The sequence below is a fragment of the Oxyura jamaicensis genome, chromosome 11 (genome assembly GCF_011077185.1).
Source record: "Oxyura jamaicensis isolate SHBP4307 breed ruddy duck chromosome 11, BPBGC_Ojam_1.0, whole genome shotgun sequence".
Lineage (NCBI taxonomy): Eukaryota > Metazoa > Chordata > Aves > Anseriformes > Anatidae > Oxyura > Oxyura jamaicensis.
Window position 1 is genome coordinate 18,927,560 of NC_048903.1, and position 26,808 is coordinate 18,954,367.

Below are 26,808 nucleotides of genomic sequence, written 5' to 3' on the forward strand. Positions count from 1 at the left end.
TTTCCTGCCCCCACCCCCGTTCCCTGCCGTGGATGGTTTTTAGGTGGAGTCGTTTGCACCAAAACCCAATAGCTGCTGCTGTTCTTGCTGCTATTTTTTTTTTTTTTTAATGATCCTGTTTCCACAGCAGGGGAAGAGAGAACTGATCCCGAACATACTCCCCGAGAATGAATAATCACAAGGAACTGGCTTAAGCAGCTGCCTGGATCTGGTGCATGATTTCGATCTGATCTGATCTGAATATATATTTTTTTTCCAAGTCATCGTTCCCGTTTTATTTCCTGCATTTTTTATTTTTTCACCTTTTGGGGGATTTGCAAACCGAATTACATGCATGTCCAGTGGGGGAAGGTTTAATTTTGACGATGGAGGGTCGTACTGTGGAGGCTGGGAGGACGGAAAGGCTCATGGCCACGGAATCTGTACCGGCCCGAAGGGTCAAGGTGAATATTCGGGCTCCTGGAGTCACGGCTTTGAGGTGCTGGGGGTCTACACTTGGCCCAGCGGCAACACTTACCAGGGCACCTGGGCGCAGGGCAAGCGCCATGGCATTGGCATGGAGAGCAAGGGGAAGTGGGTGTACAAAGGCGAGTGGACCCATGGATTTAAGGGACGGTACGGGGTCCGAGAATGCACTGGAAACGGGGCCAAGTACGAAGGCACCTGGAGCAATGGATTACAGGATGGCTACGGGACAGAGACCTACTCGGATGGAGGTAGGTGATGCATTGGTCCCTTCCGAGCCGGGGCGGGATGCGATGTGTGGCTACCAGCCCCCGTGCTTGGGCTGGCGCCCGGGAGTTTGCAGCCTGCCCGCCTGGAGCCAGGGATGCTCGGATGCTCGTGCCCCATGGGAGACAAGGAACCAGCCCCGCGTGGCACCAGCCCAGCTCTTTGCCACAGGTAGCCCCATATGTTCTCCGAGCACCAGGCCCTGTCCCCTGACGCTGGCAAGGCTTTTTTCGGGGTGCTGGCCTTGGGGTGAGGGGGACGCCCAGCTCTCGCCCACGGGGTGGGAGGACGGGGTGGGCCAAGCTGCTGGGAGACAGCCCGAGTTGCACATGGGATTCGCCGTGGTGACTGCACCACTGTAACCTGTAGGATTGGCATGGAGTGGATGGAGCAAACCAGGGCAGGGGGGGACTGGAGCAGGGGGAGCAGCTCCTTTGCTGCAAATGCTTCTGGCATTGGGGTCGAGGTCGTTGCGTGCACGCCCTGCCTCGCAGCCCCTCCAAACGCAGCCCCAAACTTAATAAATAATACCAGGCAAACGACTTTAATTCAGACAAGAGTCTTACATTCCTAGTTTGCGGCTTAATGCTTAGCGTAGGGGCTCAGAGGGATCACAAAAGCTATTCTCTGCCGTCAACACGGCTTAACGAGATGTGGAGGGGAAGCTAGGATTAAATAAAAAACATGAAAACCCAATTGGAGTGATCAAAAATTGCTGGCCTAACGAGCTTTAAGGCCAAGCTAGGAAAACCAGCTGGTGCTGTGCCCTAAGTGGCTGTATCATCCTCCCTCATGTTTTGTGGCTACTTCCCTCTGAACTGCCTCCATAACACGAGCCGGGCCTACCCGGGGCTCTCAGCAGTGCTGCCCCGTTGTTTTTCGGGGGAGCGTGTTCACCTAAAGCAGGCTCCTTTTTATTTTTAAGGCGTTATCGTTTTCCAGGACGGCCGCGTTCAGGCAATTGCAGTGTGGATGAGCTCCATCGCAGCCTCCCCGAAAGGTGCTGCAAGAGCTTTCTCTAGAAAACCCCAGTGTGCTGCTTTGTACAGGGAGGCGAGATTAAATGGCACCTGCAGCTGCCCTTTTCTGCTCCCGGAGGGAAAGGTGGAACGAGCTCTTCATTTTTGAAGATAATTTCGTACTGGTGGCTGCAACAGAGCCGCAACCTTTTGTTTCAGATGCCTGGAATAACGCTGGGGTTTTAGCTGGGAGCTGCTGGGTTTGTCTTTGCGAGTCATCTCGAAATCCTGGCAGCCCTTCAGCTGGGAATCAAGCTCACTCGGAGCACAGTCACGGTCTCTCGCCTTCGGCAGGGTCAGGAGGGGATGTGGGGGATTTTCCGCGCGCCCTGAACTCGCGTGCCGCCTCGCTGCGCCCCCGCCGGCGCCCAGCCCCTGCCGGGGACATGTGCAGGAAGGCGGGCGGGAGCTGCACGAACCACAGGTCTCCGAGGGCTGGCTGTCGTGGGGCTGGCTCCATCCCCATGTCCCCACGCGCGCTCTTGTCCCCACCCAGGGCTCTCAGCCCTGCCTGCTCCTCGTCGGCCGCAGCAGGGCAGCGATTTGGGAAGCCTGGGGAGCATCCCCAGCGTGGGGTGAGCGAGCCGTTCCTGGTTTCTGAGAAGCTACCAGAAGCAAAGAGCTTCTTCCATCTTGTCAGGCCAGGCTGGCTTCTCCGCAGCTGGGACCGAAAACATCTAGGGCACGCCTGTCATTTTAGGAGGAGGCGTAAGGTCAGGAGGAGACGAGGTCTGTAGCAAAATGCTGACCCCTGAGGACTTGGAAAACCAAGCTAGGACGAGGGGATGGTGGTGCTGGGGCAACCTGGAGCCGTGGTGCTTGTGGCCAGGCTGCTGGACCAGGGATGGGTGCTGCGCGCCCCGGCCGGGCTCCTGCTCGCCCCGATGCCCACGGTCCCCACTTTTGTGCCGGCAGCCACCGCGGCGCGGCGGAGCCCGGCCGAGGATGCACTTTCATGAACTCAGTTGCAAGCAGCCAGGGAGCCTTTCCCAACTGTGGGTGGAAATCTCCAGCCTTCTGGACACTGAGCCTTAGTGAACTTGGTGCCTTTGGGTACAAGAAGCCGATGTGTGCAGCCGGGGCGACTGCACAGGGATTGTACAGAGGAGGCAACTATTGGGAAGGATGTTTCTCATTAATCTGCTCGAGTTAGTACCTCCGTCAAACTGAAGTATCCTAGAATCCTCGCCCCAGCATCTGTCACTTGCCACCCACAGATAAATATTCATCCCTTGCGTTTTTATTTTTTGTTTTAGCACATCAACCAGGGCTAGGGGATGGGTCCCGAAATGCGCAGCACGGCTTAGGAAGCAAGACGCCACGGAATTTGTGGCTTTCACTCCAATTTTACCATTTCCTTTCATGACAGTGGGTAAGGGCCAATCCCGAAACTCCGCCAGCCATTGCCAGCGCTGCTGGGGAAACAATATTTCCCCTGCCCCATGCACACACGTCGACGCGTTTGGCTTGGGTATGGCAAGCGGTGGGTCCCCTCCCCGGCCACCCACCGCCACCCCGGCTCCGCTGGCAGCCCCAGGCGCCGCCCCCCCACGCCGGGCGCTGGCGCCCGCACGCACGCTGCCCCCGCCTGCAGCTTGCCGAGCTCACACCTCCCACGCCGACACACTCATCGCCGTGCACGCACGCCTCTCCTCCCCACGCCGCGACGCCGCTTCGCCCCTCCGCGCGCGCACGTGCTCTGCCCAAAGCGCACCGCCGGGGCTCTGGGACCCCTGCCCGTTATCCGCCTGCCCCCAGCCGTGTGGTTGCGTGTGGCCGTGGTGCACCGGGCACAAATACAGCCCCTCTGCTCCCTTAGGGAGCCAGCTCCGTGCCAAAGCTCCATGGCATCGCTGCTACGTCCGTGCACCTGTGGCACAGGCGTGCGCCGTCCCTTCCCGTCCGTGCATCCTCGTCCTCCTGCCAAAAATGCCCGACGCCTCCTGCCCCATGCAGCAGCAGGCTGGTATTACATAAAACGGGCTTCTGAGCATGGCTTCGGTCGGGGGCTGGAGCTGCCAGGCTCGTTTGGTGGGCTGGATTCAGCCTGGCCACAGGTCGGCAGCTGCACGGGTCCCTTGTTTTGGGTGACAGGGAGCAGGATGAGCAGCGACGGAGCTGCTGGTGGGGAAGCTCTCTGGAACCAAGGTCTGGAGGCCTCCTGTTGGAGACTCTCTCAGGAGACATCTCGGCTGGTTCTGGCCTCGTGACACCTTTCTGTAACTCCGTGGCACTCTGAAAACACTCCGCGATTTTACCCTGGGGGAAGAAAGAGGAACCTTGAAGGCACGGTTTGATTCTTTGACCACAGGCTTGCCACAGAAATCCCTGAGAAGGCCTTGGGCTGTGCACTGGGTGTGGGTTTAGCTGCTGAAACAGTGGTGGGGGAGAGGAGGAGATGGGGCTGAGGGTGAGGAGGAGGCCCCAAACCTGCCTTCACCCATTCCAGCCCTGACAAAGCTGTTGTCCCCTCCCTGCCCATCCCAGCTGAGCGTTTGGCGTCCAGGACCGGGAGCAGCCCCTCTCTGGGGTCCCTGATGCCTGGCAGCCCCTGGGGAGCAGATCCCCAGCCTGGAGGTGTCCTGGGTCACTGGGGCTGTGCTCCTTCTGCTCCCAGCCCACCCCCATCCCATGGGCTCCGTGCAGCACCACTTTTCGGGAGGGCCACCCCGGAGGGACGGGCGGTGGCACCTCGGCGTTCGTCTTGTGTAATCCTCCGTGCCCACTCACCTAAATGAATCATCCCTTTGATAGGTGAGGGAAATATAATTAGTGTTTTCATTGTTAGCACCGGCTGAGTAGGCAAGTGGGTTTTCTTGGCCCGGGCTGGCAAATCTTCGTGCTTTGCAAGCGGTGGGGAGAGGGAAGCGGTGCAGGGGGAGCAGCCAGGCAGGGTCCGTGCCAGCTCCATGCCCCACGTCCCCCAGTGTCACCGGTGCCCCCTGCACCAGTGACACCTCCAGCCGCTCACAGCACAGGCACTGGGAGCCACAAACCGAGTGGTTTTCAAGTGGCTGATGGGATGAAAATGTGAGGTTTTTTTTGCAGAAGCAGGTGGCATAAAGGGCTGCTCGGGGGGGATGACCCAGGGATGCTGTGGGGGCACCTGCCTGTCCGGGAAGAGGACGCAGCCCCCTTGCCCTATCCCAGGGGTCATTTTGGGATGACCACCGCCCCCCGTACCGGGGTTTGTCACAGGTTTCCTACAGCTGCAGGGAAGCAGCTAGCGAGGGCGAATTTCCATGTGATCTATTCATAGCGTGGATGTCAGAATTACCTTAAAAGTATCGGCTCTCGTGTTATTTTGCTGCTGGGAACGAACTGTTGATGCACTTCAAGTAGTGGGCGGCAGCAAGCAAATACAAATGTGCCCCGGTCCTCCACCCTCCAGGTTCCCGCAGAACCCAGACGCAGACCTAGCCGGTCCTCTTGACCCCCCAGGAACTCGGTAATTAAAGGAAAGCTGTGCGATTCGTTTGTAAAGCATCCTGCCATCTGCATTTGGTACAGAGGATGCTTGCAAGGCAGCGGTGACACCGGGAGAGCGACGACTGAGGCATCAGGACACGCCGAATGTGGAAAAACGAATCGAAACGCTAAATGAAGCTTCTGACCGGCTTCATTAAAAATAAATGACATGAACTCATGTTAATTACTTATCTCACTGGAACACGCTGCTTAGCTTCAGGTACAGCTCAGGACAGAAGAAGAAGGATTTTGACCCCAGGGAAAAGTACAGGACATAATAAACGCCAGACGGGCTGAGACCCACGCTGGTATTTTGTCTGGCACGTGGTGCCCCAGGGGACAGCGTGGGAGCCCACCCAGGGGCAGTCTGCCCCCCTTACCCATCCCTGCCCGACTGCCGAGGCTAAGTCCTGAAGCCCAATTCTAAAATCATTTCACAGATTCGTGTTCGTGATCCCTGACGGCTCATGGCAGCCAGATAAACCCTCGTTGCCTTTTTCATTCGGCTCGCCCCGTAGGAGCCATACGGAAAATTCTCCATCCCAGTATTTCAGGCTGGTTGGGAACATTTCCCCCCCCCCCCGCTAGCAAGAGGGCTCGACCCGAGCCAAAGGGCAGGGGAAACGCGAGGAGCATTTATCTGCGTGGTGGTGGTTTAGGGCCTCATCCTGCAGCAGCAGGGTCGGTGAGAGCTGTCCCGGGGATGGGGCTTTGTCGCTGGGCTCCTCTGGGGAAAACCTGAGGTCTCCTGGCCCCGGCGGATGTTTGCTCGAGGATGCAGAAATGGGGCGTGCCAGCACCGTGGGGATGCTCTGCGGGTTTATTCGGGGTTCCTTGTGTCTTTTAAAGCCAATTGTGGGGTATTCGGATATACTAAGGGGGAGCGGACTTGACGCCCCTTGGGGCTCCTCGTGGCTCTGTGGCATCTGCTCCTGTAGCAGAACATTTTTTCTCTTGAAGCTCCAGCTTGCGGAATCATGTGATTTTTGCAAGATTTTCGGCTTCGGTTTTTGAAAGAAGGTTCCCACCCAGACTATTGCAGAAAAGTCATTCTTACAGGCTCGGGAGCCAGCAGACAGGAGCTAAAAATGCCTTCTGTTTTAAAAATAAAATATCTCAATTTTAAAATTAACCTGATTAATTTGGAATGCCTTGAGTCAGGTAGCGCTGATGCAGGGGGGTGATCTGTACTACTGCAGGCATGGACATGTGGAAACCGGGCAGGATGGTGCCGGTGCTGGTCTTAGAGGGGACAGAGCTGGTCTGGGGTCTGTCGTGTGACATTTGGCAGCTTTTGGGGTCAGGCTGTGGCACTTTTTTGCTGCTCCAGCACGTTGTTTAAGATACAATCCGAGCGTTTAACTGTTCGTGGAAAAGGGGAGCTTGGAGGGGAAGAAAAGCACTCGAACGGAAAATGTTTGTATTTTGGGGCTTAATACTGGCTTCTCCTCCTGGATTCTCTCCTCTGAATCAAAAGCCCTAAAAGTTGCAGTCAATGCATGGTCATTCCCCTCGAACAGTCACTCCTTTCCCGGGATCATCCCCTGAAGAGCTTCCTCTTGCTGCTATCACACAGCAGAGCATCATGAATTTTCATGAATGAGCGAGCAGCGAGCGCACGGCCCCTAACTTTGCAAACATTCACACGAAGACGATCGCAATAAGGACGCGAGTTCCTGCCCAGGGCAACGCTTTGGGTGGGTGGGATGGTTCCTGGGCCCGAGGAAGGCCTTGGCCATTGTCTTTCACGGGAAATAATAATAATAAAAAGGATTATAATCGTGCTCTGGTGCTGCGAACCGGAGGGCTGGGATAAGCCCAGGACCCTTGTTGTGCCCTGCCTGGCACGATGAGAAGTTGTTGAAGGATTTGGGGATTTGGGGGGCTGCTGGTGCACATCCTGCTGCCCGACCCCAACGGCAGCCCAGCGTTTGGCACAGACACGGATTTTGCCAATAAATGGCAGCTTTAGGATGATGGGCGGCTTCTTCCCCCGGCCCCGGGGGTCGCTGCCACCCGTGGGATGCTCGCCGGGCACCACTCGGCATCGCCCGTACCTCGCAGGGATGCAGCCCCCAAAAACCCCAGCACCCATCCCGGGCACCGAGGAATTAGCCCTAACCCCCACGAGCCCTGCTGAGAAATGGGGTGAGATCAGAGAGTTTGCGAGGAGGATTAGAGCGCCGGGGGATTAACAGGCTAAGCATTAGCCCGATTTCACTCTGCTTTGTGAGAGGACCACGTTAGCCGTCATAAAGGTGCTGGGCGCGATGGTGGCGGGTTTGCCATCCCTCCTGCAACATCCATCCCCGGCTCAGGCCCCCTGAAAATAAATGCAGGTTGCAGCAGGCAGCGCCGGGCGCTGCTGCTTTGCTCACCCTCCCCTGCAGGGCTCAGGACCTTGATGTTACGGGGCCGTGTGTTCGTCCCTGGCCAGTGCTTGTGGAAAAGGGCTCAGCTTCTGGTGCTATCTGAGGAGGATTTGGGTCCTCGCCCTGTCCCCTGCCTGGCTGTGGATGTGCAGAGCCATTTATTGCCCACGGGGGGAGGCACGCACCGGATTTTCTTGGAGATCATCCCCCCTGCCTCAGTTTCCCAGCCGTGAGTGCAGTCAGTGCTATATCACCGTGCACATTAATGCTGTGAGGGGAGCAGCCCCGTCCTGCTGATCTCTGAGCTGTTTGCAGAGGACCTTTGGGGCAGGTGAAGGTGAAGGGCTGGCCACGTTTCGGGTGGGGCTGGTACCCTCAGATCATGCATCCCCACCACGTGAGCCTGCATTTCCGAGGGTTCTCCCAGTGGACCCATTGAGCAGTCCCATTCAGCCGTGTTCCAGCCAGCGTTGCCTCTGTTTGCATCCAGCAAGGAGGAGGCAGGTGCCCTTGCCTTGCCTTCCCCTACCTTTCCATCCCTCATTCCTCATCCCCCTTCCCTCTCTCCCCCACAGACCTCCCTGCCCGTGGTGCCTGCGTGCAGCCGGGCATTAGGCAATGACTAACATCCATCACGTGTCGGTGCCTGCAGATCAGATTTGCATACTCAAAAATCCATACCTTGTATCCTCCCCTGTGTGAGCACTTACCAGAGCGTATTTTTGGCTAACAAGCGGCCAGGCTGCCCCAGCAGAAACATCTCCGGGTTTTCAGCAGCTCCTGGGGATGGCCGAGGCACGGGGACCCTCGGCAGGGCTGGGGGCAGGCAATTTGCAGGCGTTGCACACATTCACCACCCCTCAGCCCACCCTTCCCCATGGGCAATGCTGGTGGCAAGTCCTAGCCCCCCGTACCGTGCCAGGGGGATGCAGGTGGGTGTTTTTGGGGAGCGATTGCTGCTCACAGACCGGGAAATGCAAGTCACCACCGTGCGGCGCGGCGCTTTGTCCTGCAGGACGGGCGGCTCTGGGGATGTGCTGGCACCAAATGCACCCACGTGCATGCTCGGGAGGCTGCACATTTTGGTTCCAGTTGTTCACCAGCAAGGCCCTTTGGTTGTTGAGGTGGCCAAAGAGGATGTCCCCATCGCCACCCCACCGGTCCTGGGGCTGAGCTAACGCAGGAGGCAAAGGGCGTGCGGCTGCCGGAGCGTCCTCCAGCCCTCTTTTCCCCCACCCATCTTCTCTCTGGGATGTTTCTGCGAGGCTAAACCTGCTCTTGGAGCAGCTCCCAGATATCTGTAAAACCTGCTCCCGGTGTTGCAGTTCGGGATCGGGCTCATTATTGCCATCGCATGTCTTTAATTAATGCGTGGCGGAGCTCAGCGATAAGCGAGGAGGTGAGCGTCCCAGGAAGGATCCTCCGCGAGATAAACCAGCAATTTGCAAGGCCTAATTACTTCTGCTGGGTGGCGAACAGCAGACGGGTGCTTCGGACAGCTCAGACCTCATTTCCGAATTTTGCTGAGCTGCACAAGCACGCTGGGAGCTTTGGATGGCTGCCTCTGCTAAACACGGCCACCACACCAAGCGGCGCTGGCCGTGCTTCAGGGAAGGGGCAGAGGCTACAGAGACGCCTGCCTGCTGAAGCCTGCTGCTCCCTGGTCTGTGACCGACCGCCTGGGCAGCCACATCCCATTTGAGCTCACCTGGATACCCCCTGCGTTGACCCCTAACCCTAAACTTCTGAACTCAGCCTTAACGCCTGCGACATCGTGTGTAACCCTCCGAATTTCTCGGTGCGAGACAGCGAAGCGGAGCGAGGCCAGGCGGATCTGCACCGGCCTCCCACGAGCTGTGCCCCTGCCAGGGCTCTGTCCCATGGGACGCCGAGCTGGCCGTCTCGGTTCGGGACAAGCCGGTGAGCAGGCTTCAATCCCGACAGCTCCGACTTAATGATTTTCCTGGGGCAGAGCCAAAGGGCTCAGCAGCAGCCTGCAAAATGGCAACGCCTTGAATGTGGGGGAGGGAGGGAAGAAAATTCAGCCACTGCAGCCCCCAAAGTCCCGATGTCCTGCCCCTTCTAGCACCGTTTTGGAGGCAGGCTGGGTTTCTGTACAAGCTGCTGATCCCACCTTTGGCCAAGGGAAGCCCCACGCGTGCCACTGGGCTGCAGACAGCCCGTCTAACCCCCTGCGTCCTTCAAAACCTCCCTCCTGCTCTGGTGTGCCCTAAGGAACCCCCTTGTGCCGCACATTTGTCTAAAATCTGGACTTTGGGGAAATGAACGGAGACACGTCGTTCATCCTGGTGTCTGCAGAGCCTCGCTTTGCAAACAGGAGTTAATTACTCTGCCCAGTTCCTGGCTGAGCTGCTGGAGTGCTGCTGCATGAACCCCATTTCCAGCAGGGAACACAGAGGCTTTGCTCGGGGTCCCGCTCACCTCCCCAGAAGGTGCCCATCCTTCAGTCCTGCCGCAGGGCGAACCCCGGACAGGGGGAGCGGCCCCGTGGGCTCCCTGCGCTCTTCCCAGGATGAATTTTCTCTTCCTGAGCCAAACGCTGAGGAAGCGCTGAATAGCTGCAGCAAATCAGATTACCCTTCGGTGCTTGTCACTTCTCAACAACTTACAAGCTGCTCGAGATGCAGGAACGAGGCTTGGGAGCCGGCGACTTTTCCCTTGCTGCTTTTGGCCCTGCCAGCCCTGGCTGAGGACGGGGCTCTGCATGGCCCTAAGGGCAAGGGAAATTCCTGCAGGAGCTCGGAAAGCCCTTTGGAAACCACCCGACCCTGCTCCAACGGGAGGGAGCCCAAATAAATAAATAAATAAGGACAGGCTGCAAGCCGCAAGTGGAAGTGGCCAGCAACGGCATCGCCCGTTTTGTTCACCCCACGTTTCCATCCCCTCCTGGCTTTCCTCATCTTTCCCGCAGTCCCGTTTCCTCTCTCACGTTCCATCTGCTGTTTTCTGGAAGTTTTCTTGCTGAGCTTCAGGAAAACTTCATTTGTGTTCCCCCAGGCTCGGGTTATCCCCTCCCCTCCCGTCCAGCCATCTGCATGCCCGCATCCCAGCTTCTCTTGGCATCACCTTGTTCTTGGCCAAATCCCTCTGGAGTGGTTACAGCAGGAGGGCAGGATCCGTCCCTCCTTCCAGCAGGACGGGGGTGGCTGAGATGTTTTGCCTTGGCTGCCCAGCGCTCTCCTGTTGTGCATCATCTCCCATCCGAGCCTTGCACCCAGCCCTGGGGATGCAGCATTTTCCCCTGTGCACTCCCCCCAGTTAATCTCATGCAATTAATGCTTTGGGAAGCATTTTGCAAATATCGATAGCAAGAAAAGAGCTGAAAAGCAGAAACGGCTGCTGCTTCGGTGGTGTTAGCACAGTAAGTCGCAAACACTTCGCTCCCTGTGCTTGCCCTGCAGCCCTGGAGGCTGGGGGTGCTCAGCACCTCGGCGGGGTCCCTCCTGCACCAGAAGTGCTCGTCCTGCCTCCCCCGGCCCCATCCTGCAGTCCCGCTTCACTTTGCAGCTCCCTGGCTCTGAAACAGCCGTAGCCTGTCCGTCGTGGAGCGTGGAAAGCCATAAAATCCCGTTTCCTCTGCAGGGAGAAGGGGTCTCCGGGCTCCTTGCGAGATCAGGCTTTGCGCACATATCTGCAAATGTGGGGGGGCAGAGGTTAAGCCGAGCAGTGCAAGGGGAGGAGGTGACGGTGCTTAGCGATGCAGATCAGATGGCTCTGAGTGCTTCCAGCACTCGTGGCCAAATCCTGGGCTGTTTAGGGGTTTAAAAAAGGTAACGAAGTCAGACCAAGGGAGGAGTGCTGAGGGGCGAGGGAAGGTTGGGGAACTCCAAGAACTCAGCTCCTTGGAAGGAAGCGCCTTCAGCTGGTGGTGCCCACGAAGGCGGCCAGATGTCCTGAAGGGTGCTGGGGAGGCGAGCTGGGGAAGTGCTCAGGAGAGCAACAACAGCCACGGAAGCAAAACCTGGGGCTTGGGAATGCTCCGTGGGGAGCTGCTCCGTGCCGTGGCCGGGAGAAGGATGGGGTGGCTCTCCTCGCGTCCTTGCATCTTGTGCTTAGAAAACTCCACCTTGCCAAGCAGATGCAGCAATTGTTCCTGGCAGCAGTGCAATGCTCAGAGTTGGTTGTAAGGCCGTGCAAAGACGATGGCTTCCTGGGCACCTCGGCCTTGCCGGGGAGGCGCGCAGGCACTCGCTGCAGCTGGAACCTGCTGGGACCAATTTGCTGCCTCTGCTCCAGCTGCGCCGTGCTGTCACGCCTGCTCCGAGCCGGCTTTGTTCTGCTCTCTGCCGCTGCCTCTGGCTTGCAGCACAGGGCCTTGCCTGCTTTACGATGCCTCCTTTTCCTCTGGTTTCTCAGCTGGGGATTTGGAGGGGTCCCAGGGCCTGCCTGGGGCTGGGAGCAGGGCGAGGGGGTCACCGAGGAAAAGGGAGGCAGGATTTGGGCAGGGCAGCTCTGACAGATCCCAAGCAGGGCTTTTTCTCCCTGCCCCCTTACCCACAGGCTCAATCCCAACCTGAGGACATGCCCAGCATCCCCCCCATGCTCCCTATTGTCCATCCCACTGTCTGTCCCCCATCCTTCTCCCCAGAGCCAAGCACCGCTCCTCGCCCTGCCCTGCCGGTGCCACCGTAATCCCAGCACTCTGCTCCCTCCCCAGCACTAATCCGATAAACCCTCAGTAAATCCTGCCTGCCTGGCCCTGCCTCCCTTCTCCAGGGCAGTCTTCTCTTGGAGCCAGCATTTTTGGGGGCACACAGCGATAACATCAGAGCACCAGGAATGGGTGCCTGAGCCTCTGGGTGCTCGTCCTTGGGGCCAGCCCACCACGGGGTGCTGGGAACCGCAGCCAGCGCTGGGGAAAACAGCAGCCCTCGTCTCTTTCCACCTCTCCCCGTGTATAAACAGAGAGCAAAACGCATTTAAACCCACAGAAGGATGGTGCAAATTCTCATTTTGATGGGAAAGGCAAGCAGCGGTGAGCGATAACCCCTGCTAAGGGAGCCCTGGGGTAAGATCAGGGTGAGGAATTAATTGGAGCATCGGGATGCCCCGGCTCCAGCTCTGGGGTTGCTCCTTGCAGTGGGTTTCTCTGGGCTGGTGCTGTGGACAGCCAGCACTGCCCGTTTTATTAATCCTTTCTGCTGGGCTGTTGGAAATTGCCGAGAGGGAAATTGCTGCAGCGAGGCGGGGATGTCTCAGGGAACAGTATTTCTGCTGCCAGAAGAGAGAGCTCAGGTGGATCTGACGGGTGCTGATTGCTAAGGGCAAAGATCATCTCGTGAGGAGAAGGGATGGAAAGTCGCTATCAGACTGAGCCGGGGGTGATCTGCTGGGCTGTTCTTATCAGGGCTGTCTCGGTCTGATTCACACGAGGTTCCCTATTTTAAGACTGTTTAAGACTCCCTTGCCCTGACACTGCGTGGTGCTGGCAGCTTCCAGCCCCGCTCCGGCATCACCCCAGGCTGGAGCCTGCCTGGGGCTTGAAATCCTCCCGGCCAGGGCTTAGCCAGGCGGTGCATCCCTGCATCGTGAGACAGCCCCCAAAAAGATTAAGCTGACCTGAGAATACAAACGAGCTCCGCAGTTCAACTGACCGAGATAAAATTACAAAGCGTGCCAGTCGCCGTGCTTCGGGATGGGAAGGGATCATAAACCCGGGGCAGGGAGAGCTGATTACCACCACGCATTTTGGTGGGCAGGGCAAGGATCACTCCTGGCTTGTGTTTTCCCACGCGGGCTGGTTTCTTCTGGCCCCGTTTTCCAGCACGGACCCTCTCGGGCAGGCGCAGCCCTCGGCGTCGCGGCGAGGTGCTGCGTGCGTCCCAGCCCGCTAACTGCCGGTTAAGTAACTCAGCGAGTGCCCACGCAAATGGAGGAGTTCAAGCAGGGGCACGTTTCTGAGGATAATAACCACATGGATGTCTCCCCGTGAGGCCTTTATTTCTATAGAGCCGCTCCCTCCTGCTACACGCTGGATGAAAGGCGCTGTGTGTATAAATAAACGCACGGCAATATACCATCCACTCGGATCGCTGCTGGCAGCAGACGGGGTTGGACTCTGATCCTGGTTACGAATTCCCATCTCCCTGCCCGAGCCCTTTACAAATTCAGGCTGGATCTAAGGGGCAGTCCCTTTAGGGAAGGCTCCGTGTGCCCTGGTGCCCTGGCTGGTTCCTAACATCCCCATGCTGCAGCTGTAGTGTGTGCTGCAGACCCACCCTGATCTTTTATTTTCCCCTCTTGCAAAGTGAATTTACGTTGGGGTGGGATCCAGAGCTGCACTTTGCCACTGGGACTCCAAATGCCCCCAATAATAATGGGTTTGGGGGGCGTTGACGCTGCTACACACCCGCAGGATGCCTCGCCATGAAACCCCTCTTTGCTTTCGCCTCCTCTCCGCAGGGACGTACCAGGGCCAGTGGGTTGGAGGGATGCGCCAGGGGTACGGCGTCCGGCAGAGCGTTCCCTACGGCATGGCTGCGGTCATCAGGTCACCCCTGAGGACGTCCATCAACTCCCTGCGCAGCGAGCACACCAACGGCACGGCGCTGCACCCCGACTCCTCGCCGGCGGTGGCCGGCAGCCCCGCCGTGTCCCGGGGCGGCTTCGTCCTCATGGCCCACAGCGACGCCGAGATCCTCAAGAGCAAGAAGAAGGGCATCTTCCGTCGGTCGCTGCTGAGCGGGCTCAAGCTCCGTAAGTCTGAGTCCAAGAGCTCCTTGGCCAGCCAGCGGAGCAAGCAGAGCTCGTTCCGGAGCGAGGCCGGGATGAGCACGGTCAGCTCCACCGCCAGCGACATCAACTCCACCATCAGCCTGGGCGAAGGCGAGGCCGAGCTCTCCGTCATCGAGGACGACATCGATGCCACCACCACCGAGATCTACGTGGGCGAGTGGAAGAACGACAAGCGGTCGGGCTTCGGGGTGAGCCAGCGCTCGGACGGGCTGAAGTACGAGGGCGAGTGGGCCAACAACAAGCGCCACGGCTACGGCTGCATGACCTTCCCCGACGGCACCAAGGAGGAGGGCAAGTACAAGCAGAACGTCCTGGTCAGCGGCAAGAGGAAGAACCTCATCCCGCTGCGGGCCAGCAAGATCCGCGAGAAGGTGGATCGGGCCGTGGAGGCGGCCGAGCGGGCGGCCACCATCGCCAAGCAGAAAGCGGAGATCGCGGCCTCCAGGTAAGGCGGCACCTCGGCCCCGACGGCTGCGGCTTTTGGGGAGGTTTGGTGTGTTATAGATGCCCGGGGGACGTTTGATGGAAGCTGCTGGAGGCAGGCAGGTGTTGTGGTGGGTGTCTGCTGGTGGTCGGTGCAATGTGGACCGGGTCGTTGGGATGCTTGTTGGAGCCATACAAAGCCAAGGCTTTGCTCAGGCCTGATGGGTGTTGCTCAAAATGGGGTGGATCAGGGCTGAAGCATCCCTCCTGATCACCTGAAGCAGGCCGTGGGTGCACAGCCATCCCAAAACAGCTGGCAAAGCAATGGAGGGTCGCCTCGAGCAATGCGTGCGCTGCAGGCTGTGCGTCAGGATGGCTGCGGCGCGGTGGGGTGGCTTTTTGGGGTCACCGTGTGGCACATGTGGCTGTCACCTGCGATGTGCTGGGTTATTTACCCGTTGCTCCCCAGCCTCTATAACAGGCAGGACGATGCCCTTAGCAGAAGAGCTCCTGCGATGCTCTTTCCCTATATCCTCTGTCTGACACGGCCCAAAGAAACCACCCCAAGGCCTGTGCCGGGAGGATTCCTTGCCATTTCTGATCCTGAAAGAGGTTTTGGGTGGGAAAACAGTCAAATCACGAGCTGCAGCTGATGCTCGGGGAGGATTTGCCCTGCCTGAGGTTCTGCTAGAAAGCAGCAGGTCTGGGTGCCCCGACAGTCCCTACAAGCCCCAAGAAGCCCCCCAGTCCCCACTACCCCACCAGATCCGGCTGAAAACCAGCAGAAGAGGGGGAAAAAAAATGGGTGATGTCTAATTTCGGTTAAAATTGGGTCCAACTCAAGTGCCTGGCTCCCAAACTGTGCCTGGAGCTTGGAGACCTGCAGTGATCAACCAGAAGAGAGGTGAGCCAAAAAGGACAGGCTCTTTTGCTGAGATCAGGGCCCTTTGCATCACTTTTTGGGAACGGTTTGTTAAAGCAAGGCCTTTTCTTTTTGCTTTCTGAGCAAGCACTACGTGTAGCAGCCAGGCTGGGGAAAAGGGGCTGGGGAAAAACTCAGGCAGCTCCTCAGACTCCTGTGCTGGATTAATTGTTGGGTCTGGATCATTTGTATTCAGAGTCACACTTGAAATCTTTATCAGCATGTCTGCTGATGACTGATCTGCAATGTGAATGAGACTCCCAGGCCTGCTTTGGGAGGGTATTTTGGCTTGATGATGTTTTCTAGCTGATGTTGTACCAAATTGTTGTCAAAGCTTTAAAAAAAAAAAAAAAAGAAAGAAAGAAACAAAAAAAAAAAACACCAAACCACAGGTAGGAAACAGACTGCAGAGCAGCAGAAAGAGCAGATATTTCCATGTGATCTGGGGATGCAAACACCTCCGTCCAATGGCCTGAGCCCTGGAAATGAGGAGCTCTAATGTGCTGTGGGATGCAGGCTCTGAGACCCTGAGCATCCGCTGTCCCCAGGCGGTACCGGCCCTGGAAAGCCGCGGGAGCAGGAGCTGGAAGGGACGTGACCCCCCTGCACTGGAAATGCTTTAATGAGCTCCTGGCATATAATGTTCCACCTCCTAATTATGAAAGAGGAGGAGAAGGAAAAAAAGAAATCAAATCCGACAGCAATGCCAGGGCACAAATACCTTGTGTCGCTGTAGCAGACAGGGAGGATGCAGCCTATGGCCATGAGGGAAAACAAAAAAGCTGGGGGGTTTGGGACCACCTTTAATCATCAGTGAAGCTTCGCAGAAATAAATGAACGGGAGCACGCTGCTTTGAGGCTGCTCCAGCAGAGACAGAGTGCTAGAGAAGCAGCCCAAGTTTAGCATCGCCCCGAGGGCTGCTGCCAGCAGATGCTCGTGAGCATCCTGCCCCACGCACCTTGCTCCTCTCCGTCCTACCCTGCCTGCCGTGGAACAGACACACGAGGAAGGGAGCCAGCGCAGCCACGCCAGGCTTTGCTCTTTTCACGGCACAGACCTCGCCTCCGGTGCACGAGGGCCGCTGCTGGTGTGCTGAAAAGCCCTGCATCGATTCTCGGCGCGGCGCAGCCCTCGCTGGGCGAGCTGGGGACAGCCAGGCTCCAACGTGACGCGCGCTGTGCATTAGCTGGACGAGCATCCGCGGGGGTCACGCGTCCCGGGAGGTTTTGCTGCCTGTGTTCATGACTTATGTTGAAGCCCCAGAACTCAGCAGCAGAGAGCGAAGCCGTCGGGCAGCGCTCCGGCGGTGCTGCAGGGTGTGCTGGAGACCTGGGGACGGTGCAGGATCAGCCCCAAGGTCCGGGAGACTTTTGTGTTTGCAGAGGAGATGCCCAAGGACCTCGAAATGGAAAGCGGGGAGAGCTGCCGTGTCTGCAGCCCACAGCCTTTCAGTTCAAGCTCTTCCCCATTGTTTTTTATTATTATTATTATTATTATTTTCATGGGCAGTCTCTCGGCTGCATCCCAGCACGCAGAAGCAGAAGGCAGCAAGGCTTTACAAACCTACAACCAGCTCAAAAAGCTTTCACGCAATTAATATGATTAATTTTAAAGCTTAACACTCTCCTGCAGTGCCCACACCAAACTGCGTCGTCCGAGCTGAGACGAATGCAAAAAAAAAAAATAGGCAGTAGAGGCATTGACGGGGGAATCCCGATGCTCCTTTCATGCTCTGGGGCTCGCGGGTGCAATATCCCACACCTGAAACCAACGAGAGCCTTGGCTCACCAGCCACCGGGGGGGTTATAACAGCCGTGTGTGTGTGTGTGGATTCTCTTCTGTCTAATAATACGGCTGAGTTCACCGTGCAGCCTTTCCCTTGGTGGGGGAAAATATGCGCCCACCCACGTATTTCATTAAATTTGTAAGAATTCAGTATTTTTGAAAACTCTGCTGCTCTGTCAAATTTGGTTGGAATTGGCCAACACGTTCAAAAGTTATTAGTGTGGGAGTGATGGCATATAGATATATAAACAGCACAATCACAGAAGTAAGCCCCATTTCCTGCGGAAAGTAGGCTAAAAACATAGTGTACCCAAGACAAGTAAATTGGATTCTGGAAGTTGTTTTGGCTGAACAAAGTACAATGCTATCTGTGACACAGAAAGCAAGCTCATTTACGGAGTAGTTTGGGGTTCGGTAGGTGATTCTCCTGAATTTTCTTCGGTGCAATTAAAAGGAAAGAATATTTTCTCTCCCCTTACATCGCCCGCTCGCTGAAATAGTTCCTGTGAAATCTGTGGGTGAGGAGAGCCACGGATCAGGCCTGAAAAACAAATACTGATATTAACTACCCGTTTTTAGAGGCAGAGAGGGAAGGAGCCTGGTTTTCCCCCGTTTAAAATGAACGTGCGGGGCTTCGTGCTGCGGGGTGCTGCGTTCCCAGCTCGCGAGGCAAGAGCCTACCTGGAAGGGGAAGGACGGGCTGCAGACACGAGATCCCGTCTGTGTAGCAATAATGGTGACACCTAAATTGTCCCTAGGCACTGGTGGTAGTAATAATAACACCCAGCCAGGACAAGTGCCTCGCCTTTTGGCATAGCTGCTGGGCAAGGACGGCTACACGTGACCGTGCAGCAGGAAGGGGAGCTCAGGACCGACCCCACCTCTCCGCAGAGGACTTCAGGGGCTTTGATGCAAGGTGCTGCTCTCACGGATCAGGGTTTTGGGGTGGTGGATGGACCACCCACGAGAGGAAGGGCATTGGTGATGCTGTGGGTGTGATGGGGGGCGTTTGGGCAGCGCTCAGCTCCGCTCTTGGCACAGGGTTCCCGGCCCCCATGGTGAGCTGCCGGTCCCTTGCGCCCCGGAGGGGATGAGGCTTTTGGGTTAGTCCTAAGTAACGCGCTTCCAGGCGTAATTATAGCTGAGCCTTCCACCAACGATGAGAAAAATATAATTAAGCTCCATATTCTCAGGAGGAACCAGGCTGCAAATTAGCACGGTGTCATTCAACTTTGGGAAGAGAAAGTGGAGGAAAAAAAAAAGAGAGAAAGGGAAGGAAGGGAGGAAGGGAGGAAGGGAGGAAGGGAGGAAGGGAGGAAGGGAGGAAGGAAGGAAGGAAGGAAGGAAGGAAGGAAGGAAGGAAGGAAGGAAGGAAGGAAGGAAGGAAGGAAGGAAGGAAGGAAGGAAGGAAGGAAGGAAGGAAGGAAGGAAGGAAGGAAGGAAACTGCATAAAGACAACTTGGCAGCAAGGCTGTGTAAAGGAACATGTTTTGAAGCTCCTTCAGGATGCTGCGGTGAGGGCTCAGCCGCCTTCCACGTCTGGCACACAAAGGGAAGCAGGAAGGCAGGAAAAGCCCCAGAGAGCTGAACAGCAAAGTGCAAGGGGTTGTGTTTGAGCCAAGCAGGTATTTTCTTCAGAAAATGGAAACGCAGCCCAGGCAGAACGCACAGCAAAGAACAGATTCTGCAGTTCTGGTCCCAAACGCTTTGGGTTGCGGTAATGTCACTACCGGCAGCACACCGAGCCATCACAGTGCTGCTTAATGCTCTCCCAGGCCTGTGCCTGCAGCCTTGTGATTGTGCTTCGTTGCCTTTGATTTTGGGTTTCTGCTACCTTCCTGCTGCTGCAGGGGGTGGCCGCGGGGCGCCTGCATCCGTCCCCCCACCTCGTGCCGCCGGCGGGGCTTTCGTTGCGGATGGATCCAGGGACGATGAGGGGTGTGGGGTAAGGGGAGCGATGCGGCCCCCGCAAGGGTTGTGTGTCCCCTTTCTCCAGCTGGGATATTGGGGATGAGGTGGCAGCTGAAATGGGGGACAGCCGTGAGAGGGGGCTGCCTGGGAGAGGACATCACTGCCGCCCATTTATTTGGGCCCGGTGAGGGTCACCGATGGCATCGTCTGGTACCCGCCGGGATGGTGTGAACCCTCCGTCCCTGCTCTCCATCCTTTCCCTGAGGACAGCACAATAGGGAGAAAAGCACAGAGGGAACTTTTTGGAGGCTGAGATCAGCCGAAGCAGGGGAAATTCCCTTTGCGGCTTCCCGGAGCATCACGTCCCTCCCAATTCCAGCTCATGTGGGCCCTGCTGGCCGCACCGAGAGTGTTGAAGCAAGTCCTCCTGCAACGCCGATGTAATAACTCCCTGCTCAGACAGGACTTAGGGCACTAAGCCCTTTTGTGGCCGTGTCAAAAGTCAGGACTAGCTGGCACGCTCGCGCAGGGCCAGCCCTGCATGTCCCCAACTGCCACCGTGCTGCCTGGGCGGAGGGATGCTGCATGGGGACACGGGCAGGATGGCAAGTTGGGTGCCTTTTGTAAAGTGATCCCGTTAAAAAACCCTCAGCAGGGCCCTTCCACGTGTCCAGCAGGGCAGCTTGCTGTGGGTTTTGCCAGCTGCCCTCCTTCGTGCTCTCCCGTTCTTCAGCCACGATGATCGCTCCCAGCTTCGCAGGTCCCACCACCTTCCCCGCACGCTGAGCTGAGTTTCAGCTAAACCACCCCAAATCCACAGTCTGGGTGTGCAACATGCGTTTCTTTCATTTTTTTCCAGCATTGCTGGGTGGCGATGAAGTAACATGGGCAGAGTGGTGACGAGGAGCCCACCGGGTCAGCCACAGTCCCTGGAGGGGCTGCGATAGCCTGGGGGGAGCAGGAGAGGGGCCTGGGGGATGCGGGAGGAAGGAAACGCACCGGGGTGGGAGGGCTGGGTGTGCTGGTGCCTTTGGGATCAAATGGAAAGGGGCCGAGGCAAACGTGCAGCCAGCATCCCCAAGGAGCAGGGCAGGAGGCAGGGGGCAGCTGTGGGGAGCCCAAATTGGTGGCTGCCTCCTTATCTTCCTCCTCCTCCTCCTCCTCCTCCTCCGGGCGCAGCAGCCCAGCGCAGCCCGGATCATCTGCCTGGTTTCTAATCCAGGACTTTTCCCAGCTTAGCTGGGCTGAGCTGCGGGGCAGAACCAGCCCAGGGCAGGGGGGTTTCAGCCTCCCCAGGGGCAGGCAGGAGCTCGCTGCGTGCCCAGGCTGCCCCTGCAGCTCGGGATGGGGGAAGGAGGCGAAGGGGAGGATGGCGAGGCCTCTTTGTGCTGATGGGAGGGGAGCAGGGTGCTGCCACCCCATAGGTGTGACAGGTGAAGCAGCCCTTCGTAAGAGGGGATGGGGGGAAATAAAATGAAAAAGCCAGCAACAAGGAAAACAAAAAAGAAACCCATCCCCTGCTCTTTTCCTTCCTGCTGCTTTGCCTATTCAACGAGCAGAAACTGCAGCGTTGCTGTTCTCTGCGATCTTCAGGAGGGAAGGGAGGAATCCTCCCCCAGCCTGCGCAGCTGCCTGGCTCGCAGCCCCGTCGCCTTCCTCCCTCCTCATCCTCGCCCCGGTGGCTGGTGGGGGCACACAAAAGCCTGCAGCCGGGCCCAAGCACGGGGTGCTGATGCAGCATCCCACCCCGTCGTCACCCCGGTGATGCTGTGCACCCAGGCTCTGGGTTCCCTGTGCTGCACCAAGCCCTGCTGCTGCTTTCCCATCTCGTGAGAGGCCGGCTTGCTTTTTTTCCTCTCCCAGCTCCCATTTTCGGTTCCCTGGCATGCGCTCCTGCCGGCTGCGCTGCTCCCGCCCCAGCTTCCCACCCACCTCCTTCCCTGCAGCAACCACCCCAAAATCTCCGTGTGCCCGTCCCCCCCGTCCCCCCCCCCGGTTCCTCCTTTCCTTTCCCTCTCTGGAGAGAGGCAAAAGCAGTTATCGAGAGCGCAACCGAGATGAAAAAGCAGAGCCGGGCAAAAATATGGGATGTTTTCCTTGGTGTTGCTGAGCATCACTCTGCCAAAGCCAGAGGTTCGGAGATGCTGACGGTGGGGGGACCAGCACCGCCGGGGGGGTCACAGAGCCTGGGCTGGGGGCTCCTGGTCCCTCAGTGCCCTTGCAGGCAGTTTGGAAAGCCTCGAGCAATGGGGTTTCTGTCTCCTCCGCCGTGCAGGACAAATGACAAGCTGTCCTGGCTTCCTAATCCAGGAAATTAAAGGCTTTGAGCGCATACCCTGCTAAGCGAATTCCCCCCTGAAAATCCCGGGGGGGATTTAACCCATGGATCTGACTGATTATCCCTTTAAAGTTGTGACTAAGGAAGGTCCCGATTCTTCAGGGTGCTGAGCACCCTAAAATCCCCTCGCAGCAGTGACACGGCCATGCCCTGCGCTCTGCCGTGGTTTTGCCTTCCCCTCCATCCCGCCTCCGTTGCTCCTTTCAGCGACGGGACCCTCACCTGCCCGAGGTGGCAAACCCACGTGGGGTTGGGGCAGTGGTGGTTTCCAGCTCTTCAGACCCCGTAAAGGGCAGCTGAGCCATCCCCTTCATCCCTGCCTTCAGGAGGGCACCTGCTCCTCTACCAGCTCCTTCTGCCCACCCTTGGCTGCCAGCTGGGATTCCCAAAGAGCACCTGCCCCTTACCCACCCCCTAACTCCCTCCCCATGCTCACACGGAGCTCCTGTGGATGCTCCACCCCACGGAGGCACCTTCCCAAGGGGAGAGGTGCGGGGCAGGATTTGGGCCGGGGTCTGCAGCCCTCCGGCTCACCCGAATCCTAGGAATGGCTTCTCGGGGGAAGGAGGCTGCAGCCTGCTCTCCGCTATCTGCCTGTCTGCTCTGTCTCTCATCACCATAGCACGGAGGTGAAGCATAAATAATTAAAACCCCAGATTCTCTCCTGGCAGAGCCGGGCTCTGAATCCTTTCCCTGTTGTGCTGCTGGTTGCTTAAGTGGAAATTTTCACGGGCTCTGCCTCAGGGGCAGCGCAGACCTGCAAACCAGGGGCTGCCTCCCGTCCCCGGAGCACGCCGCACTTCGGGAACTGGAAAGGATTCCTGCTGGAGAGGCCGCATCCCATCCAGGGGATGCCGTGGGATGCTTGGGGTGCGCCGGGACGCACAGCACCCGCCCCCGTGGAGCAAAGCCAGGAGCAGGCAGGCTTGGAGGCGCCTCGTGAGGAGCGGGGTTTTGGGGGGCGCAGCTCCCCTGTGGGCTCGCGGAGGAAGCGGAGGTGAGGAAAGCATCTTCTGGGTGGGCTCTGAAGTTTGAGGCAGGCAGGAGCTGCTTGTTGCTGTGGCAACGCAGAAGATGTATTTTTTTTTTCTCCTACAGCCCTTGGGGCTGCAGCCGGCGGCGCTCGCACCGCACGGGGGTCCGGCCAGCAGGGCTTGGAGCCCCAGTCCTCGTCCCTGCTTGGTGCCTTCCAGAATGGCATTAAGCAATTATTTTTTGGGGGGGGAGGGGGAGCATTTTTGCTCTAGGTTGGCATTTTTTGTGTTTCCAGTTTTCTGGTGCAACATGCATGGTGCCTTCCTGCACGGCCAGCCATGCAGGAGCTGGATGTGGCAGCCGGGATGGAGACGCCGCTGCCACGTCCCACATGGGGCTGGCTCTGCCTTCCCCCTTCCCACCAGCTCCATCCAGGTGAGGCTGAACGTGGCAAGAGGCACCTGGAGCTGTGCCCATCACTGGTGCCTCGCTCCAGGAGGAGGCAGGGAACCATCCAGTGCCCGGCTGCGTGGAGCAAGGCGCGGGATCGTTTGGTTTCTGCGCGTCCCTGACAGCCCTGCTGGCAGAAATGCATTTTTCCATCACCCAGAGGACCGGACCGTCCAGCCCTTCCCTTAGTCCCTTGCCCCACCACCCAGAAAGGAGCGCTCTCTCCTATCCCCCAGGGCTGGAGGTGGCCGAGGAATCCCAGAGGCTGAGGGTGGACATCTCGCACTTCTCCTCCGACAGCTGGAGAGCATCCGTCAGCGCTCCCGAGGCCATGCCTTGGCCTGGCTCCAGGCCGTGCTGGAACTAAAATACCAAGTTCAGTGAAACAAGTCCCTCGCTGGCTCTGGACTAGGTGTTTTTTCTTTTTTTTTTTTTTTTTTTCCAGTTTGCTCTGAAATGGGGCTGGTGGTGCTGGGGAGTGTTGGCTGGTTAAAGGTGTGTGTGGCCAGAGGCACGCCAGGGACCCCCCGTCTCCATCGGCGTTACCCTGCCTCGTTCAGGCTTCTGTGGCCCCCACAGCACAAATAATAATAATAATAATAATAAATTGCCTGGGAAGCTCGTTTGCCAAATGTCTGTTTTGCTTGAGGTGACCAAAACTTGTGAAACTGCCAGAACGTTTCAGCCAAAACACGAAAGGGGTAAAGGGTTAGGGAAAGAAAAAAGGCTTTTCCTTGTGGTTCTGTTGTGTTTTGCTTCAGGATTCGGGTTGACTCATTCTTTTTTAGACAGCAAAATGAAACTGAAATTGAACTGGTGGATCTGCCCCGCTTGCTTGTAATCTTCTTCACCTGGAGGTTTTTGGGGGAATTCTCCCAAATTCTCTTACTCCAAGTGGTTTCTCCCTTGACTGTAGGGAAAGATCTCTGCATTTCCCAGAGCCAGGCTGTACCTGGAGGGGACTCCCCCAGCTCCCTTCACCCTGGCTGAGTTTCTCTCTGTGCTTTTTGGCATCTCTGGCATTGACATTTCCACCCCACACCATCCCATGGCAGCCACCAGCTGAGGAGGTCGGTGTGGAAATTTGGGAGGAATGGGCAGTTTGGGGGAGCTCGGTGTCTCTGGATGCTGATGGCCCACCAAATCCTCCAGCTTTGGACCTGCAGCACGGGGCAAACCCTACAAAGCAAATGCATCCTCTGGGTCTCACCAAACCAGGCTTTGTCCACCAGCCTCCCCCCATCCCAAGAAGCTTGGCCCAAATTAGTGGCTGGGGGTGACCCCCATCACACCCCTACCCTCCTTCCCTCGGTAAATCCAACCGGATGGATAACGCCAAACCGGGCGATGCAACGGGAACGCAGGATCCAGCCCGGAGCCATCACAGGCAGCAGCGTGCACAGCCAAACGAAAGGCTCCACATGTCCAAGCAGGCTGAGTTACGGCTGCTCTGGGAGCTGTAACTTGGCCTGTTGTGCATTTACCGATCTCCACCCGAATGCGGCATTGATGTAGGGCTTTTCTGCCGTTCTGTTTTTGCTTTTAGTACAGGCGGTATAGATCCGCAGTGTGCAGAGCATCCAGCGCTGCCCGGGTTCCTTGGAGATTTTGTGCCTTCATTTGCTTTTTCTTGGGCTTTTTCTCCTTCTTTTTTTTTTCCTTTTTTTTTTTTTTTTTTTTTCCTTCCCCCCCAAAGGCTGTTAGAGATTTCTTCCGAACTGTTTTGCCTCCTGCCTGGCAGTGGCAGGATCGTTTGTAATGCGCTATTTTTTGCACAGGGTTCGAGGAGCGTTTTGTGGCGTGTTCGTGCCTTTGGGATGTGTGCGAGCAGGGCTGTCTGCTGGCGCCCTGCGAGAGCAGGGGATGAGGAGGGATGTCAGCGTTTCCCACTTCCTCTCGCGCTCTCCAAATGGGCCCTCGCCTTTTCCATTATGTACATGACAATTATCCAGTAAAAACATGGAAACCCGCCCCATCCAAACCACAGCAGCTGGAAAGGAGGGGACATCTCCCTGCCCGTTCCTTTCCCTCCCTGGGAGCTAACTCTTCCCACACCTCGCTCCAAGTGGGTTCCTGCAGGTTTTGCATCACCAGCCATCACTTTCCAGGAGCTAACAAAGCTCCCAGCATCGCTGCAATACCTCATCTGTTCCCAATTCATAGGAAAACGGGAAAACCCATCCCCAGAGCCGGAGTTTGTTCTCTCCTTTGCTCGGTCGGGCTGGGGCAGCGGTGGGACAGTGGTCATCGTCACTGCTGTCCTTCCTCTGAGGCAAAGCCCAGCTCCAGCACACGGCTCCGTGGCAGGGACCGAAGCCCCGGGACGGGCAGGTGCTGCCTGGCTGCATGGCTCACCCGCATCCTTCATTACAAGTGACAGATGGCAGGAGATGAGACTCCCTCTCCAGATGTTAATTATCTCACGAGCTGTAAATAACGTCTCGCGGCAGCTTGTGCACCGGCTCCAGTGTGAAAGACCCATCAGCTTTGCCCTTGCCAGGGGGCAAATGATGAAGGAAAGCCACGGGGAGGGAAATCCATGGGTCTGCCTGGCTCTGCACGCCCCTTCACCGGGGGAGGATGCTGGAGAAGGTCCTGGCCAGCGGTGGCACATTTACCTTTGGGTACCAAAATCATCCACCAGCCCCATCTACCCCTTTAGGTCAGTTTGGTTGTGATGGGCAATTTTGTTTAGCAACGATAGGGATAAAAATACAAATACAGGCATCCCCATGGCCGATTTGGGAGGATGGCAAGGAGAGCACAAGAGGATGGTGGTGTTACAGCCTTCGGGGGCTCTCGTCCCCCACCAGGGAGGACCCAGCTCAGGTCCCAGGGGCTGCACGGGCAAATGATGCCTCGGCGAATTCACTCTCCATTCGTAAGCTCCAAAACCACAAAGGTAGAGGAGGACTGGCGCAGGAGCCTGGAGCGAGAAGCTAAATGGGAGCTGGCTCCATCCCCATTCCCATGAATTTGGGAGAGCCCCAAGCTGGGGCACGGGCGCCCGCTCCCCACGATGCTGGATGGGAACAGCTTCCCACACAGCGCTACGTCTCAGACCACGGGGAGGATCGGATCTGGGCTTTTGACCAAGGTATTTTCCACATCAGGCTGTATTTCTTGGGCAACATCAAACAGCTGCATCGAGTGTTTTTTCAGGCTTCAGCAGCTTGAATATTTATTTTGGAACTTTTTGCTTGAAATGTGATTTTGGGGCAGCTTTTCAGAGCTGCCTCACCTGGAATAACCATTCCCGCTGCCCCGTGCAACCCCAGCCCTTCCCCTTTAGGGCAAGTTTCTGATGATGGGAAGTTTCTTGCTTCACCAGCCCCAGCACATCAGCTCTTCTGCCTGCTCCCCATCACCCGTGCATGCCCTCAGGCTGGGGCATTTTGCTCGCCCACCCCAAATCTCCGTCGTGGGGCCAGACCCTGGCCGTGGAGCAGGGCAGCCAGGCGCTCTCCTTGCTATGCACAGCACCTGCTCGCCGTCTGGCTGCAGAGAGTCAGAGCAGACGTTTTTGGCTGCATTACGTCATGTCAGAGGTCACATCAGCTGCCTTCTGCCTCTTGATTAGGGATTCCAGCCAGAAGGGATGGGTTGGAAAGAGAAAAGCAGACGGAGGAAGCGGGCAAGGGAAATATGCTCGAGAT

General features: G+C 57.4%; 1 protein-coding gene across 1 annotated transcript in view; it reads left to right on the forward strand.

Moving 5' to 3' along the window:
• Positions 1-6: 6 nt before the first annotated feature.
• The window catches only part of JPH3 (junctophilin 3), a 47,854-nt gene continuing 21,052 nt past the window's right edge, over positions 7-26,808 (forward strand). Inside the window, exons 1-2 of the mRNA XM_035336799.1 lie at positions 7-716; positions 14,015-14,792. Coding sequence (XP_035192690.1) covers positions 335-716; positions 14,015-14,792 — 1,160 coding nt within the window. The 5' untranslated portion in view covers positions 7-334. The remainder of the gene's footprint in view (positions 717-14,014; positions 14,793-26,808) is intronic.